General features: G+C 34.0%; 1 protein-coding gene across 1 annotated transcript; it reads right to left on the bottom strand.

The window, feature by feature from the left end:
• Window positions 1-9,505: 9,505 nt before the first annotated feature.
• LOC128998860 (uncharacterized) lies at window positions 9,506-18,054 on the bottom strand. The gene is made up of 5 exons (XM_054425217.1): window positions 18,023-18,054; window positions 15,858-16,135; window positions 14,512-14,777; window positions 11,134-11,266; window positions 9,506-9,591 (listed from the first exon to the last, which is right to left on the bottom strand). Exons 2-5 carry the CDS (start codon window positions 16,060-16,062, stop codon window positions 9,506-9,508), a joined length of 690 nt encoding a protein of 229 aa, XP_054281192.1. The 5' UTR covers window positions 16,063-16,135; window positions 18,023-18,054.
• Between the last annotated feature and the right edge of the window lie 371 nt (window positions 18,055-18,425).

Genomic DNA, 18,425 nt, shown 5'->3' with positions numbered 1-18,425 from the left:
TTTGTTATACAGTTCACTGAAGATGTCTTAAAGATTTTAATGCCTGTAAATATTTTTCAAATCCGGATCACAAAATTGTATTCTATTATTAATTGAAAAATGTTGGGATTGTAAATTAATAAGTTTGAGATATGTAATTTACTTACAGTAAATTTGCTTCCTTTTAAAGGGCCTAATAACGTGAATGTAATGCTTAACTAATAGAAGTAAAAAAAAAAAAATGTTTTAGTAATTTTTAAATACATTTTTACCTTCTAAGAAATTTGATTCCATTTGAAGAAAATTAAAAACGTTTGCAACATTCAAAATTGTTTCACTTAACAAAAAGAACTTTAAAATTTTATGCTCATTCCCAATAGTTCATATTTAATTAAATATGAATTTTTATTATATCGTACATACAAACTAACCATTTTCAACATGTGTACCTTTCAGAAATTTTAATTTTTTCTAAATAAAAACTGTATTTTAAAAATAAAGCTGGAGAAATAATCAACAGGATACTACTAAGTCTTTGCTTAACATAGCATTAAGGTCCTCATGCTCTAGGATATGGACATTTCAAAGTTCCTTTGATTTGACATGCAATTTTGTTAGTTAACTAAGCTAAGTTATCGGTAATAAATACTTCAACCATCTTGGTTGTGAGAAATTCATAGAGCATTAACATAGCATTCCACAATGTACTACTAAGCTGTGACATTCAGTTCATTTTCAAACAAATACTGTCCATCCATGTTTAGTTTCCTACATTTTATAGAACTATATACCATTAAAACTGTATGCAGTTAACCACACTAAATACAATAACAAACCCGCTGTAATGTGGCAAGGTTGGTATCATTATTTTCAGCCTTGTTAGGTTTTTTTCTATAATGCCAGTAAAGTGTGAACTGGTTTGTTAATATTTTGCCAGACTCTAGAGAACGAGTTTTTTTCCTGATGAGTATCACTGTTTTGTTACAACCATGGTACTCATGGGTTTAAGCTTAGAGATCTGTACCAAACAGCTATAACCTGTTTATTTAGCGGTTGAAACATTAATTTAAAAGAGGCAAGGGGTAAAAGTATTTATGAGTTTACTTCCACTCACACTCATTATAACATTCGTTACCTGTGTCGATGTTTTATTTCTAATATGTAAATAATCTTGATAATTTTAAAATAGTGTTATGCCAGTACGTCGTTTTAACCACATCCAATAATTATTTTTCTTATTTTTACTGTCAACATCACATTTTTAACTTTTGAATTACTTCTTGAATTTTAACCAGCACATTCATCTTGTCAAGGGATTTTTTAACCATGTATATTTTGTGTTTTCAGTCAGCCCTGTGATTCTCTATCTGTGTGTAATATATTGTTGATGTTGATTTGTATGGATAACAGTTCCCATTCAGTGTGAAATTGTATTTTATGACAGTGTATCCATTTTTATAAATAAATGTAGTAATTAAATCTATACATATATAAATAACTGTAAATAATACTTTGTGTAGGTGGTATGAAGTTTTCCAGACAGAACCCTTTTGTAGGTCGGTTTTATTATCAACCAATGGCCTAAAAAGGATTGTTGTTATGTATTATTTGGATGTGACCGAATGTGTCAAGATGTTTTAGAGGGCTAAAATAAAACATGGTAACAAATTCTATAAATATTCGCCTGAAATTTCGTTCTTATGTTTGTGCTCAGTTTGGGATTTAATTAAATATTGTACGTGTTTCAATTGTGCTTGATACAAAAGTACACAAACGTAAGCAATACTGCCCATTTACATGTAGGAAAACTAAATGTTTCTCCAAATAGATGTGAATATTTTGTTGATACTGTGAGGCTTTCGATTGTATATCATATCAACTGACCCTAAATGTATTCATGTTGAAACAAATAAATAATTTTATGGCATTTTTATGTTGTCTGAATACCAAGTGTTGCTCTACACCAGGGACTCTCAAACTACATTACACATTCCTAAGGGGCTCAAGACACAAACAGCAATAGCACACTAGCCTGACCACAACCAGGACAAAACTTGGACTGCTCGTTGTTGTACACCTTGCAGTCAGGGAATGACACCCCCATGACTTTGAATGTATGCCAATCTTCAATCTGGAGATGTACATATTGAAGTTTTATCTCTTAAGAATTTTATCTCAGGCTCATTAAGTGAAAGAGAAAGCAATATTGGGTTCATCCGATGTTTGCTGTCAGTTCTACAAAAGGACAGTTTGCAACATATTATGGAGAACTAATTAAATACGAAGATATATTGACAGTCCTATCCTTCGTAGCAATGATAAAAACATAACTCAGTGACAAGATACAGCATATTGTACTGAGGAGAGGCGGACTCAAAGTCCTAGCACGTCAACCGAAGCTTATTGTGCATGCCCCACTTGCGGCTAACTATACGAGCCTATGCCCAAGTCCGGGAGCTTCCCTCAATAAAGAATTACATTGTCATTTTAAAAGGTATAGTGCAAGACCACTCATTAAATAAATACATTTTTGTGATAAATTTGTAATTTTTGTTGTATCAATCTAATAGACATAAAATGTAGCCTATTAATTTAACTAGTGTCTTGATATCCCACAAAAATAATATATTCGTAACTTGAGAATCAAATTCTTAAGATAATCTAATACTATGAATTGGAATACTCAATGTAGTGGAATTTTACCCCCAGATCAAAACTGATGTCACAGCCAAGGGGGGGTAAAGTGTGCCTAATTTTAATTTATGTGTGCCCAGCCCGTTATTATTTTATAAAAAGAAAAATCAAATAAACACGATAAAACAAAATTTCATTTTTACTCAATGTTATCATAGTGCATCCACAAGTTACTTTTACATAAAATGAAGCCTTCTCTTCTGGCTTGAATTAAAGTCATCAATAACTTTGGAAATGATAACTTCAACACTCCTTTCCTTTTTGCTCATTCTCGCCCTTCACGCATTTAATGTTCCTTATTTCATTACGTAAATGTAGTATTCTACTACACCAATACTTCTTTCTAAGTTTATGATTTTCAAGTTTTCAAAAGACATTCTATCTTTCTGTGCCAAACTTAGCATGATTAATGGAGAATCGATAAAGTTTGAAAGTTCTCTGTGGGTAGACTTTTCAGTTTTGAACATTTGTAAATTCTTAAGACTTTTACTTCAAAATTCTGGGGTGGCGAAATACTGGGTTCCACAATTCTGGGGGGGGGGGGTGGCAACTGCCACCCATTGCTACCCCCGAATTACACGCCTATGGTAGCATCAATGCATTCTAAGGACTAATCCACAATCATACAAGAACGGTCAGCGTCTTACTTATTTCCATAATCAATTACGCAATTCTGAAAACGGAATATAACATCTCTAAACTGTAGTTAGTAGTATAGTTCGGCCAAAGTTTCTGTGCGTGCGACCAGATCTGGTCGGGTCTAGGCGAGGGGGTTGGCGGGGGTACTTTTGCGAAAACATTTGTGTCTTGCAACTCACTCACCCGTACCCCAGGACTACCAATAACCGGTATCTGTATGTTTTAGTTGGGCAAGTTGCGACATGTCCCCGCGCACAGAGTTTTGGCCGAACTGTACTGTTAATCTTGTGACAAATGGTTTGAGTTACTATGAATATAAATAAACATGTAAATAATTTTGTTGGAAATTCATGGGAAGCCAATACACAAGTTATGTGTGAGTTTGTCTATGGTTTAGCCTGCTGCTGGATATATCACTGATGCTTGTGACATTGATGTCTTACTAAATAGACTAAAACTACAAGAGTAAAAGCGGCTCTTATCCTAACCCCTCTTTCTTGGTTTCCGATTTTGTTTTTTTTTCCTTCATAGCTCTACCTAGTGCAAAAATACACTAATAAAGAGGAAAAGGAAAGATCTTACCTGCTTCTCTTAATAAGTAATAGGTATGGGTATGGGTCTCTTAATAGGTATGGGTATGGTGGATACCCATACTTATTAATTAATGTTTCTCAAGGAGAAAACCGTTGGCAGTTTCAAAAACCATAATTGTGAACAGCCTCCTATCTGAAAAGGACTGAGTTTTGATCTGAAGGTGATTTACCTTTCTCTCAGGAGTCTTAATAGTGTCGAGGACGACTTTTAAGAAATAATTTTATTTTTTTTTCATGACAAGTGTTAAATTTCCAATATTAAGACCTGCTGTCAAAACATTTATTTTAATTAATGAAAACTACAACATTTTATGCGTTATTGACTCTTATTTTACAAAAAAGTTCGTAAGTTACATGGATTACCGAGATAGGTAAATTAGTAAGTTGATCTTTTCATGAAAAAAAGGCTAAAAAAGGCTTAAACCGACCCCCTTCTATTTTTGGGGATTTTTCTTCAGTTATTGTTAATTATAAGACAAATTTATTTAGATATGCTACTAAAATCGTTTCAATACAAGGTAGCTTTTAGAATTGAACATTTCATTTATTTATTTATTATTATTTATTTATTTATTTATTTATTTATTTATTTATTTATTTATTTGAATAGTATTTTATCATTATTTACAATAAAATACTGTAAACAATTGGTGATATGCCATCCAAGATAATGTAAGTAGGTAATGAATAAAGACAAATGGATTTTATAAATTTTATTTGTTTTTTTGTGTTTTTACAAATTTTATTAGTTTTTTTGTGTATTTTTTTGTTTTTATCATAGTAACATTTGAACAATAGCTAAAATATTCTATAAAACTTAACACCTAACTATTCTATTTTTAGGATCCCCAAAAACAAATTAGACACGATCTTCTTACAAATATCCATTTTCAAATATCACTATTTTGAGGGGTCAATACAATTTCTTGCACCACAGCTGTAATATTGATTGACAGATACTGGTAGTGATGGGACAATTTAAGTTTTTGTGGGGCTCCCTATCACAAATCTTTTAGCGTATACCATTTCAATACAAATAGATGAATATAAAACGGATAAAAATAGGTATAGAATATAGATAGATATTAGATGATGTAAGTTTTATGTATATATATATGAATGGATATAATATAGATACAGGAACAGTACCGGCTAGTTCCTAAATACACTAATGGACGGAGACTACCTATTCCTAAGACAATAAAGTATTTAGTACTACTGTTTTTAAAAGTATATTTAAAGTGCCCTTACACAGGGTGCGGCAGAACGGACTGAATAGTTTGACTCGCTTAGATCTCCGACATGAAGGGCGAGAGTGAAAATTTAAAAACGTACGTTTTCATGTCCCTGGCCTTTTACTTCGTAGATACTGGATTTGTAGTTTATTATTATGTGTTTTAATATTTTTTGGGACGGGGGCAACATGTTACACACATTTATTTGGTTTTAAATAGGTTCTAGGTATTTTTTACGTAATTTTAAAGTCTCGAAATTCACGACCATGACGTGTCCCTAGGGTACATTTTCCAACTTTCATGCTGTTTTTAGACTAATTATTCATGCCGAAATATATAAAGCCATATGTTTATGTCATCAATGGTTATTAAACTTACAAAAAAGGAGCATATTATAATTTTATTGTCATTGCAAACTGACTACCATGACAAAATAAGTCTGTCCCTCGATTTGGCGTCACGACCATTTGAGAAAAATTTTCAACTTTGGAGCACGACAGTGGCAAGCCTGGCGTCGATGGAGTCAGTTGGTTTTAGAGACTAGTTCGGGGTGTACGTCAGGATTGTAGTGCCGGTCGTTTCGAGTTCAAAGGAGGAATTACAAGATTAATAAAGGAAAGATTGTGTTTTTTGTAATTTTGGTGTGTCCATGACCGTACGTAGTCATTCGATGAAGTAGACATGGTGTTAATTTTTGTTTATAAGATATTTCAATTGCTAGATTAACCTAGAAGTCCACTTTGTATCCTCAAACATGAGGTGCAGGGCTACCGCCAGAACAGAGCCAAATAACACGTAATTTCACGACCAAAGTTTCACGACCATCGCGGGTTTTTTTCACGACCAATCCAGCCTTATGGATTATAGTGTGTTTGGTTGTGACAATAACTTTAATATAATTGTAATTTGAACAGTTTAGTTCAATTTAAATACTTATTTTTATTATAACTAACAGTATAATTGAAGGATTGTTTAGAAAGATTTAGATTATTTCAGAAAATTCACGACCGTACCGCTTGTCCCTGACCATCACGTTTATGATTTCTATCATAAAAATTTCAAAAATTAAAATATCGTCATATTTCAATGTTTTATACACAAAAGAAGCACACCTCTATACAAACATAACGATTTTTCGGGTCTCAGGTAAGTTTTTCCAGAGTTATACAAACTTAAAAAGATTTTATTGGCTTTTTTCAATTTTTTGAGTTTTTTTATTTTTTTCTAGAAAGACCAAATATACCAAAAGCTCAGTGACCTTTTTATTGTATAATGGTCATAAAAGTAAATTAGTTTATAGCAAAACATAGTTATAAAAATAATATTAACTATTTTTAATATTCATTTAAACGTCTGTTATGGACGTGACAGGATTTTGTGTTTTTCCACTAAAGATGCTCTTTTAAAAAAAAATACCAAAGATATTGCGTTACCATGGACATTTTATGAAACTTCAAATGTTAATAAAATAAAAATAATAATAAAAGTTTTGAAAAAAGGGGGAAAAAATTTGCAAAGTGCTTTTCCTGAAAACGTACGTTTTTAAATTTTCACTAGCGAACACAATTAGTCTTGTTCTCTTTGTCTACTCATATTTCAGTCCGCATCATGGTTTGGACCAGACAGCATATTTTGTGTTTCCATATTTCCAAAATAATAAGTCGTCAATCTAAGTTATCCGTGTCTCATAGCTGTAAGCGTTCTACTACTTTCTTCTCAATTTGTAACCCACAATCATATTGTGTTCACACTAGGAACGTGTTGTTCGTAAGCATCACAATCACATACTTGTATTTTTGGACTTGTCTCATGGTCACAATCATGCTAAACCAAGAGGATGAATTAATGGTATAACCAGCCGAAAAGAACAAGACCAATAGTGACTGCCTTCCCCGTCCTTCCCCTGAACAACTAACCACAACAGTAAAACTACTCGGACTGTTCTGCTACACCCTTTTTTATGTATATACGGTCAATGTGAATGGGTATACAAAAAACAAAGTACATTCTTATGCCCTCTCTCATCATAATTTTGTAGCTCATGTACGTAAAATTTGTTTAGCGAACGCTCAAACGTCTAACATGATTGAAACCTAAGGGTGAGTGGACCAATCAAAGTATCAAAAATAGTGGGATAACCTAAAAATCTCCTGACATATGACCTAGTACTAGTCACAATCAATCTTGCCACTTAACAAAAACACCCACATGATTACTTAATAAGAATAAATGATAAAATATATAGAACTTTTTACAGTGGAACCTTGATAACAAGTCTCTTACAGAGGTTATAAAATACAAAGTTTTCAACGTTGGTTTCTTATTGGGGTTTGCAATAATATATAATTAAAGGTAGTATAAACCAATGGAATGTGATAATGATACTTGTTATTAAGAGAAACTTGTCATCAAGGTTCCACTGTAAATTTAAAACACTTTTGGGTGATTCTCCGTCCTCCTGAAGAAAGCTGTCGTTTCCCTCATCACCTCTGCGAAACATAAAAACATCATATGAGAGAACAATCAAAGTAAAAGATCAAGAAGTGTGATTTTGATATGAGCAAGAATTATTCATGCCTTAATGGATGCTTACTTTCAACATTTGCACACTTGCACTTGTTGTAGATCTGGGTAATAGTTGGCTAGTTAGGATAGTCAGGGTCATACAATGCTAAGTGGTTACAAATAACCAAAAAGGTCTATCACTCTGGCAGCAAATTTAGCAATATCTATATATATGATACGTGAAGCCGTTTTTTGTTAACACAACTCCTCCCTTATTTGTGGACAAATTTAAATGTTTAACGTGTCAACAGATTTGTCTTAATGTTGCCTGACAGGGCCCATTCTAGCTAGCACTGACAATAATTATCCTTTGGTACAGGACCCTTAAACACCAGAAAAATACTGATGTACTGTCTTTTGGCCACTTTCAGTAGTCCAAGGGGGGTTCCAGGCCCTCCTCTTCTTAGGGTTAATAAAGAATTCTCTTTCCAAATTCAAGTTTTATAAATAGGTTTAAGTATTATAAATATACAGCTAATGGTTACAAAATTATTGAATGATCATAATTGGAGGTTAGCCACTCAATGGAGGTTATAGTTATCTGAACAGCGCTCTTCCTGAGTAGCGTCAGCGGCCCGAACTACTCCACCTCGGACTTGTCGGTAAGGCAGTTTAGTTGTTTTTATTATTGCTTTCATTGTAGGTTGTAAAATGTCATTTTTGTTTAAAAAAATTTTGTTTGTTAGTTCGTAGTTTCATTGTTTTATAATCCATTTTAGTACTACTAAATGGTTAAAAGGTCCTCAGAGGCGCATTGCACTACCGCGACCCAAACGTCAGCCGCCCGAAATACGTTGCCAAAATTGGTAACAACTATTAGCATTATCTGACCCCTTTTAGATGTGTATACTCAATGGTAATAGCATTTATGAAAAACAGCTAGGGAAAGGCGAGTTAAGTCAATATCGCAGTTTCTACCCCGAGGAAAAGCAACTATATAAAATGTAGAATAATTTTTTCCAAGCTTCACACAGCTTTTCAGGATTAGAAAGTAAAAATCAAATCAATAACCGACTTTTAGCAGTGGGTATTTGTGGATTACATATGTTTTATATGTGTGCTCATCTCTAATACATAAAGCAAAATTAAAATCAGACCGATTCCCAAATAGATTATCGGATAGTGTGAAATATACCATAATATAGCATAAATAGCTCCACTACCAGTACTGGAAAATTAACCAGCTCTTTGTTTGAAGACACATTTGTTTCAATCTTTCAGAACCAAATTATCAAACTCCTTAAAGACCCCAAAAACTTAACTGTTAAGATAAGCTAGGTGTGTACAGAATTAATTGTGGGGGTGTGAGATATTATAGGACAGACAGGTGGAGTTTTAACATCAGGTATATGTAACACATAGGTTCAAACAACACACACCATAAGGCAAAGTGTAACAAGAAAAATAACTTCATTGCACAGCTCAAATTTTGAAACAACAAATACAAATAAACTATAAAAGTTATTCAGCTAAAGGTTTAGAAGTCCCACATGTGTTTAGCAAATCAAATGGTTAGATAGTTGAGAAGATATGTAAGATTACAATGACAGTAAAACGACCCCTACCTCCTCATTTATGTACAAACTAACTTCGACCCGATCTAAGATCAACTGGTAAACTGCACCGAGGACATGTAATCTAGATAGCAGTGTAAATGTCCATATCCGAATCCAACCAAGATTATCAACCGGTGCGCTTCTTGGGCCAGTACTTACAAATATCAAATTGACAAATAGTTTAGAACTCTGTGTGCATGTGAAATGAATATTAATGTTTTTTACAATAAAAACTTTACTTTCTCTATGTGTCAACCTGGGACTGGACGTGCCACGTGAACGTGAACGTCAACTGAGACATGAGGGCGAAATAATTATTGTCAATATCCACTATCCAGTGAACAAAAAAATGCTGCTATACAGTTGGTGAGCTTTTACTTCTTATAAAACACTTCTGGTCGTCAGTCGCTCGCTACGAATCCATCATATGGACTTCGGTTCATGACCCGTTTTGTTGAGTGGGTTTATTTATAGTAAATTTTGGCTTTGTTTGTGAAATGTTGAAAAAACAAAGGGATACCCTGACAATGGAAGAGTATAAGCTGCCAAATATATAAACATGTTAACTACAAATGGATCAAACACCCTCCTAAACAAAAATACCCCCGCCGCAGCAAACCTATTAAATCTATTAAAAAAAAACAAGTACCTTACAAGTACCTAGGTTTGCTGCCTACAGGGAGGGTAATAAAGTGTGTTTATGAGTAAAATATTAATAGCTTTGTAGAAAATAAATAGATTTGCCAAGTTTGATCCAAATATATCCATAAACAAGCAAACTACAACAGTTTACTCCATAAGAATAACATTGGAATTTTAGATTTACAATTTTCTCCGTTATCAATAACCATACAAAAACACTTCAATATACTAAATTATTCGTTTTTTTAAGTTCTTCAAAATGGTCTAGAGAGAAATTGGGAAATTATATGTTTTGAGGGACAAAAACGAGAAAAACCAATTTTTACCCCATAAATCCCTCCATAAAACCCCATTTCCATGATCATGCTAGTTCGGGAACTCGTTAGAATAAAGGTAGGTTTACATGTTTGTACCAAGTTTCATCAAAATCGGATCATTTTTGCTGAGTTATGGTGCTAACGGACACACATATATAAATATATATATATGAATTTTGACGGATGGTGCTTTGGCCTCTAGGAACATCAAAATGAAAAATAAATTGGTCCCGGGTCCAAGTCTTACCATGAGACCTACGGTAACAGCTTATTTCCTATATGAGAAATTCGCTAAAAGAAGACTATACCAGCTCTACCATTTTCAATTAATATATATGAAATTGAAACTAGCAAAACTGGAAACACAGCGACAAACCGGCAACACTACAGAGATAAAATCACCCACCCAACCATAAACCAGGAGAGTCCAAACAGCCCTCAACATTTAAACAGTCCAAATTCAATTACCAACACTCTCATTCCAAGAAATGAAGCAGAGGAAGAAAAACCTGCTGCTACTCCGCCGCGTGTCCATTGTCGAGTTGTCCGATCGAATCATCTATACTTGTGACTGTGTGTGAAAATATCTTTGTAAATAGAGATCTGGCTATTAAGTTTCTTAAGTTTTCATAATCTTATTTGTGACGTTTAATTGCTGGCAGCCCCTAATTTAATTTCTTAAGTATATTTCATTTCAAATAAAATGTTATTATATAAAACATATAATTATCTTAGCTTTTTGTACACTGATGACGATGTCAATTACTATACTACTGTTTTGTTGGAAGACTCATTCAATGACCATTCATTGTTATCTAACTCTCCCTTTAAGTAATCAGGATTGTGTTAAAATTGCACTCCCACACAATGATACTTATCTTACATTTAAGATGGATAATTTCGATGGCCTTACATTCCTGTTTGAACTGCTTGAGTTCCTCCATGGTCATAGCTTCGGTGAAGTCAAGTTGGCTGTCAGTAAATTCAAGGTGTTCCAAGGGATCAGTCTGGGATTCTGAATTAGATTCTGCATCCTCGGCTTTCTTCTATACAGGAAACAACGTATGGATTAATAATTTAATTTTAAAAATAAACTTTTGCATACATTGACACAGTTATAGTTATACTTAAATAGGCTATACATTTTTGTCTATTTTATGAGGGCTGCACTTTAGTTTACGTCCTACATTTACTCACCTGTAGTTTGGTTAAGGTTAGGTTTAGTTTAGAACAGTTTCATTTTATAATCAGCTGGTAGTTAATTTATAATGTGTACAGTTGAACCTCGTTTGTACGAACCTCGATAAAACAAATTCCTCAATAAGACGATTTTTTTTAATCCCCTTGACACTTTCATATAGGTCAATGCTAAAAACACCTCTATACAATGTAGTAATTAAGTTAAAAACCTCCATAAGACGAATTTGTTTGTGACATGGGCTAGGACTGATTAACCTCTATAAAACGAATATTCTTAGCACAAAACCTCTACAAGACGAACGTGACCTCTATAAGACGAATTTATCATAATCTTAACCTCCATAGTACGTAGTTTTCAAAACAAACAGAAGCTTGTCTCAACATGAAACCCCCACCCATCCCTCCTCCTTCCTCAGTCATTGTTTGGAGAAACCTTGGAGCGAGGAGAAACCTCTATAAGAAGAATAACAGCAGTTAAACTGTATTGCATTAATATTGCATTAAACCTAGATAAAACGACCCTCTTTATTAAGAATACCTCTATAGTACGAATTTTTCCCGTACCCCTTGAAATTCGTCTTATAGAGGTTCAACTGTAATAGTAAATGTAGGACGTAAACTAAAGTGCAACCGTTATGAGACTTTGGGTCAATACAAAACCAGCTGTGGTAACCTGTAGGTAGTGTTCAGTCAGATGTCAAAATGTTGTATAATGGCATGAAAAACCTCCTATAGTTCGGCCGCTTAGACAGCGACCTGCGCGCTAATGCTAACCAATGTTAGAGGAGGTCGCTATCTAAGCGGCCGAACTATATTTTGAACGATGACTGTAGAAATGTACCTATCTAAAATGTGCGTTTGTTACTTTAAGTCTTGTATATCCTTGACAATTGTATGATTATATCATTGAACGTCGTTTTGGCGTCATTTATATACTTGCAAAGTTGAAATACGTGCCTTCCCTTGAAGCTCCCTTTTTGTGGTTGCAAGGAGAAAACAAGTTCAAAGATTAGAATATGGTAGCATAGTTTGTTGCTTTAGCTGATAGTGTAATACTTTAAGACAAGAGTTGTTGCATCTCGTTTTACACATACCAAGAGGAACAAACAGATCAAGCAACAGAGGAATCAAATTCCCTCTCTTTCTCAAATCAACTACCTAATATGTACAGTTTAAATCCATCCGATTTCAGAAAATGTATATTAGAAATTAAATTATGAGAAATTAAAAAAAAAATCACTAGGGACTTTCCAAGAGTAGTCAAGCTGTAATTACTTCAAAAAGACCAGTTTTGTTTTGAGTGAAGATTTTGTATGATTTTAGGCCGGACGCACACAGATCAAGCATTTCACCTGAAGCAAGTGTTGCGAGGCAAAATGTTTCGCTGGGTACGAGCTCTCCATGTATTTCAATAGGACGCCGCACACTGATCAAGCAAACGTTGCTAGGCGCCTTGCAACGCCTTAAAACATTTGAGCAGTTGTTCGACGAATGGATCCCATACAGCACAATGTTTGATGTTTCAAGGAGCAAAACGTTCTGCGCATGCGCCAAATCCCTTCTAGTGAAGAATTAGTGGCTTTCAAAATTCAATCGAACTTTTGTTGTTTAAAAAATAACTCTTCTTTGAAAAATGAATTTTGACGTTTCATTACAACTTAAAAGTTATATTTTTTGAATTTCCATTTAACCACATTGTTGTTTAATTTTTCTTGCTACCACTTTGATAGTCATACATAAAATAAAAATTAGTAAAATTAAATTGTACTGTGTCTTAATTTATTTGTTTTGTAATCATTTAAGTATATGTTCTCCTTGTATTATGTTTTGCATTGTTAGGTTCAGTAAGCGGTATTTTTATTAGCTTGTTGTAATTCCTTTGTAATTGAACTAAATAATTTAAAAAGAACAAAACTGACTATACTCATATTTCCATTACGGATGGCGGACGCCAAAATGCCGACAAGAGTCGGTTGATAACTAAGAAACAACCCAGGTTATTTAGTTCATTATTTATAACCATCACAACATTATCAGATAATAATTTCTAATGCTATCACTTACGTGTTTAAAAACCTTTACAATAAAATAGTGTAGCAATTATTCGACAATAGTAATTGTAAAATTTCACTGGCTCTGATTTTATTTCTGAGAGCATTAATGTCTATAATCTGATTGGTTGAGTGAACACCATGTTTTCTTTCTTAGTCTAGCATTTGCAAAAAAACTGACATACAGCAATAGCTACGTTGACTTCCTCGTCACACATGTTAAAACAATACCGTAGAGTACCAGTACAAATAATATTTATTTTTGCTTGAAACCAAATGCTGCATCATGCTTGAACCTCTCGCACACTGGAGAAGCAAAGAAACAAAACGGTTAAAGCAAATTGTTGTGCAACATTTTGCTTCAGGTGAAATGCTGGATCAGTGTGCGCCCACATATGCCTTATGACATATTTTCAGACAAACTTTTACTTTTAAAACAAAGGTGTACTAGAGGCTACCAAGAGTATTTTCAATGTTATTTTAATTGTTTGAAATAACTTATTTCTGTTACTGTACTTCAGCCTTAATATGAAATGGTGTACTCCATGATGGAATCATATCCTTACTACTTATTATAAATAAATTCTAAAAACGGTGTTAATATCAGACACAATTGATATTAATACCAATATTGAGCCTTTAATTGTGTTCAGATATACGATACACCTAACTAGTTTTGTCCCTAAATCATTGCCATCTTCATGCTACACATGGAGTTATCCTACTGTTATTATCTTCTGCTGGAGACCGTTGCATTAAAATAACACTACATTTGTCTGCACACACTCACATACATGACACGGGAACACTAGAACTCAACTTCCGTCGAGCTTGTCTTTGTGTCATGAGTGGTTAAAGGTGGTCTTCAGCAGAACAACTACAATTGAATGGTTAGGTACAGCTTAAAGATGGCAATAATTCAGCACCAAAACTATATGCTGAACACAATCAATTTAAGAGACTACCAAACCATTATACCAATCTTAAAGTTTTAATGGACCAATCCTTCTAACTGAACCAATGATGAGAAGTAAACTTACGGGGAATTTCCATGAGGGGATGGACTTGTACTTGTCCCTGGTCTGGGAGCTGCTGATCCCGGGTAGATGGAAGTTTTCAACCTCACCACAATCATTCACCTCATCTTCCTCTTTAGGAGACTCTGGTATCGGAAGCAGAGGGGGCTGTTCTCTGTATTGAACTGCTGCTCCAGGAATATTGTAGATAGCTCTGTGATGTCTTCCAAAAATGGCGTAACATCCTAAGATGAAAAGCAGTCCAAGCACACTCAACGCAAAGAGGGTTACTGAAAAAATGATAACAAAATATAAGAATAACTAACCCACTGCAACACATAAAACAATTCTGCAGGTAGTAAATATCCCTGAAAAATACCACAAGACATAAAGTAGATCTCAACTATCTGATCTTGGGATGTCTGACCTTCTATGTTATTTTAATCACCCTGTGGATGATTCAGTGCTGCGAAATTGAGTGCTGTTTCCGTGTGGTATGATTCTACACTGCAGCAGGTACATCAAGGCAAGCACTTTTGCTACCCCTGTCTGTACTAAAAAGATAAGCATCGGTATTTAGAGACCTAAATTTGACTTTCTTACTGTCTTAGTGTGCCACATATCACTCAGTTCGTCAATACAGTACCTGCATAACGCTCTGCTACTCCTCTTGTCTTGTCTAATATCTCAGCACGAATAGGAAATGTGGCTTAGTGAACAATTATTGCTTTACCTTACGTTTTGGTTTAAGTAATAGCAATTTTAATTTTTAGACATTATTTGTTATAGTAACTTAAAAACGGAAAAAGTTAGTGGTATTTGATAGACAAACTTAAAGACTACTTAAATAGGTTTGCCAACAAAGAAATATTATCCAAATAATGATGTTTAACATGTTAAGATTAGTTTCCATATTATGAGCCACCTTTCTGCTCACTCAACCTTGTCACGGCAGGTTTAGATATCTATAGGTTTAGTGGGCTTAGCAACCGGAATATAACTTGGAACTTCACCCACTAGAACCACTTTGTTCACTACCTGGTTCATACTTTTGTAATTTGGACATGGCTCCGGTAGCAAATTGTTTAGCCAAGGTGTCTACTTTATTCCTAACAATGAAAGTGTTTAGCATTTAAAACTAAACCATATAAGCAATATATAAGTTAATATAAATTATAAGACTAACAATGCATTTATGTTCTATGGTAAAAAAAAATCAACACAGACATCTTACCTACAAGAACTCAGGCAACAACAACAAAGGTAAATCTAATATAATCAAAGTTTTTGAAACTGGAACAACAAAAAAATATTTTTACATGTAAACAAATAATACTATTGTTTTAGAATTACCATTCTAATTATCTTACCGTTGGTCCAGGCATGCGATGGTGATTCAGTCATAGTCCTGTTAGCAATGTTTCCAGTCTCGTTAAGTGTACGATTGAGAAATATATTGATGACGTCTGGCGCAGGGGTTGTTGTGTGGTTTAATAAATTCATAAGGGTCTCCATGTCCTTTTCCAACTCTTTTTCAATTTCTTCAGTTGTTGTACAGTTTTTATACTTCAACATATGCCTGTTTATTCCCTAGTTTTCAAACTGAATGAATTTAATATGGGATTAGAATCAGCCTTTATACTCTTTCCTAAAAGTAAAATTAATGTTATTATCTTATAGAGCACTATGTTAGAAAATATACAAGTAGTGTTCCTCCCAGTTTTGGAAACCAAAGTCTTACGAAGGTACAAAAAAAACTTAACAATTGTTGCGGTTATGACAACAGTTGGAATTTTGAGGGTGGAAAATAAAGGAGGCTCTCTCCTATTTGCTGAGGTACCCCTATTCTGTAGATAAACCCTTATGCCTTAACCCTTATGGGTGCCGAAGAATGCTAGTCAATGCAAGTCAGCTAGAAAAGTCCCTCGTGTGAACCGTGCCTAACGAGGCGACCTACCCTCCAAGGGCACAAATAAACCCGTGCATTCCTATGGCAAACCAGGAGATGTGTACCCAGCTGTTTATTCTAGAGAGTTTGTGCTTTTGACCGCAGGCCCCTCTTTAGAAGATCATGGAACAAGGACCACGGTCAGCCCTGGAAGTATGAAACACGCTGCTCACGAAGAAGTTTATTCAAATTCAATCAATGTTTTGTTCTAAACTGATGAAAACCCGCTGCCGGTTTCATTTTGCAAATATTTACAGCCTTCTGTGAATTCTCTAAGCTAGTTCAGCAGATTTTCTATATTGAACATAGATGGTTCAAAAATGAACCGAAACTAGTTGCCAAAATCACCAACAAAGGATTACTATATGCAGGTATTGTAAACCATTTTAAGCATTAGAATTAAACGTTCTACTAGTTTTATGAGCAAAAAATGTAAAACAACAATCATCGTGGGAAACTTAAATTATGAATTTTCATGGGGAAAATCAGAAGTTGTAATAACTTTTGAACAGTAATTTATATAGCGTTGTGAGTTGTGAAGTTTCCTTCAGGGTTTAATAGACATTTAAATCATAAATTTCAAGGACAATCTTTTAGCCGTTTTTGTAAAAAGTAAAAAAAAATCTTAATTAAAAATCTAAATTAAAACAAATGAAAAAACACCTATAGATACCATGGATTAGTTTCCACATACCGAGTTTCATTAAAATCGCACCACAGTGTAGTTTGTAGCTCTGTAAACATCCATCACACACACACACATACACCATTTTGCAAACCAATTTTCCTCCCAAAACACAAACTAACAATTTCTACGAAAGCAATATTTTCTCCGGGAGTGAAAGTAATGTGTTACATCAAATAAATGTGAGTATGTAAAACAAAAAAACATTTTTTATGAAGCGTTCATCGCGCGTCCGCGCCCGCGATCCTACGTATGCAGCGTCATGAAGATAAGGAACGTTGGGCACATAGATCACTGAACTGTGTATAAATAGTAAATATAATGCAAAAAGTACATCCCAAAATTCTCCCTGAAGATGTCACAAACCCGAAATATATTGGAGATAAACAGAATTCTGTAAGAGCAAAGGCTACAAACAAAGTAAATATAATGCTACCATTTATGTATTTACAAATAACAAATTTGTATTCGTGTTGGATAAAAAGTTGAATCCATCTGAAAAGAACGATATTGAAGAAACAGTCATTGAAAATTTGTTTTGAAATCTTACAAGTTAAATTCAAAAGATATTTACAAATATGAAAGGAAGTTAAGGCATGGAACTATGATCAAAATATTGTCCAATAAAAATTCATTTCCTAAAAAAATATATAAACACATAAAAAAGTGTTAGTCTATTACTTATTTATAACACTCATAAGAAAAACAACCTTAGATTGATATATCTACCATCAAACCTACGTTTGAATGATTCGTTCACATTAAAAGTGTTATTTATCTAAAAACGCGTTATTTTCGGGAATTTATTAAACTAATTTGAACATAAATAAATTATTACTAATTGTTAACATTGAATGTTGTACGCTAAACGACAGTAAGATGGATAAGGGTAGGCTACTTACCCCGGATAGCACTTGCGCCTTGACACTAAGAGGTTCACACTACGTATGTGTGGAGCCGCTTGTAGTCTGCGCCTTCTGTATTGGGCGCATGCGCTCCCGTGACGTAGATAAAAGGCGACTTGTGATTGGTCCAGAACTTTGTTGCTCAAATTCAGGTTATTTAGGCTGAAAACTGTTCTGTTTTTGACATTTTTCCTGTCACTCAAAAGTGGTTTCTTCAATGCGGCTACGTGAAAGGGTTTAAACCCCATTGGAATTATATATGTTGATTATTGTGCCTAAGTTAACTGAAGAAGAATAAAAAATGTTCTTCTCTCCTTTAGAGTTTACAGTGACGCCATTTTCTGGGTGTGGCCCGATACTTACATATTTGACACTTGTTGCTTTTATATACCGTACTTAA

This window comes from Macrosteles quadrilineatus, unplaced genomic scaffold (assembly GCF_028750875.1).
Source record: "Macrosteles quadrilineatus isolate MER2022 unplaced genomic scaffold, UCM_ALF_1.0 Scaffold_7__1_contigs__length_78375512, whole genome shotgun sequence".
Classification (NCBI taxonomy): Eukaryota; Metazoa; Arthropoda; class Insecta; order Hemiptera; family Cicadellidae; genus Macrosteles; species Macrosteles quadrilineatus.
Note: the sequence above shows the minus strand (reverse complement) of the source record. Positions and strands in the feature narration are given on the sequence as shown.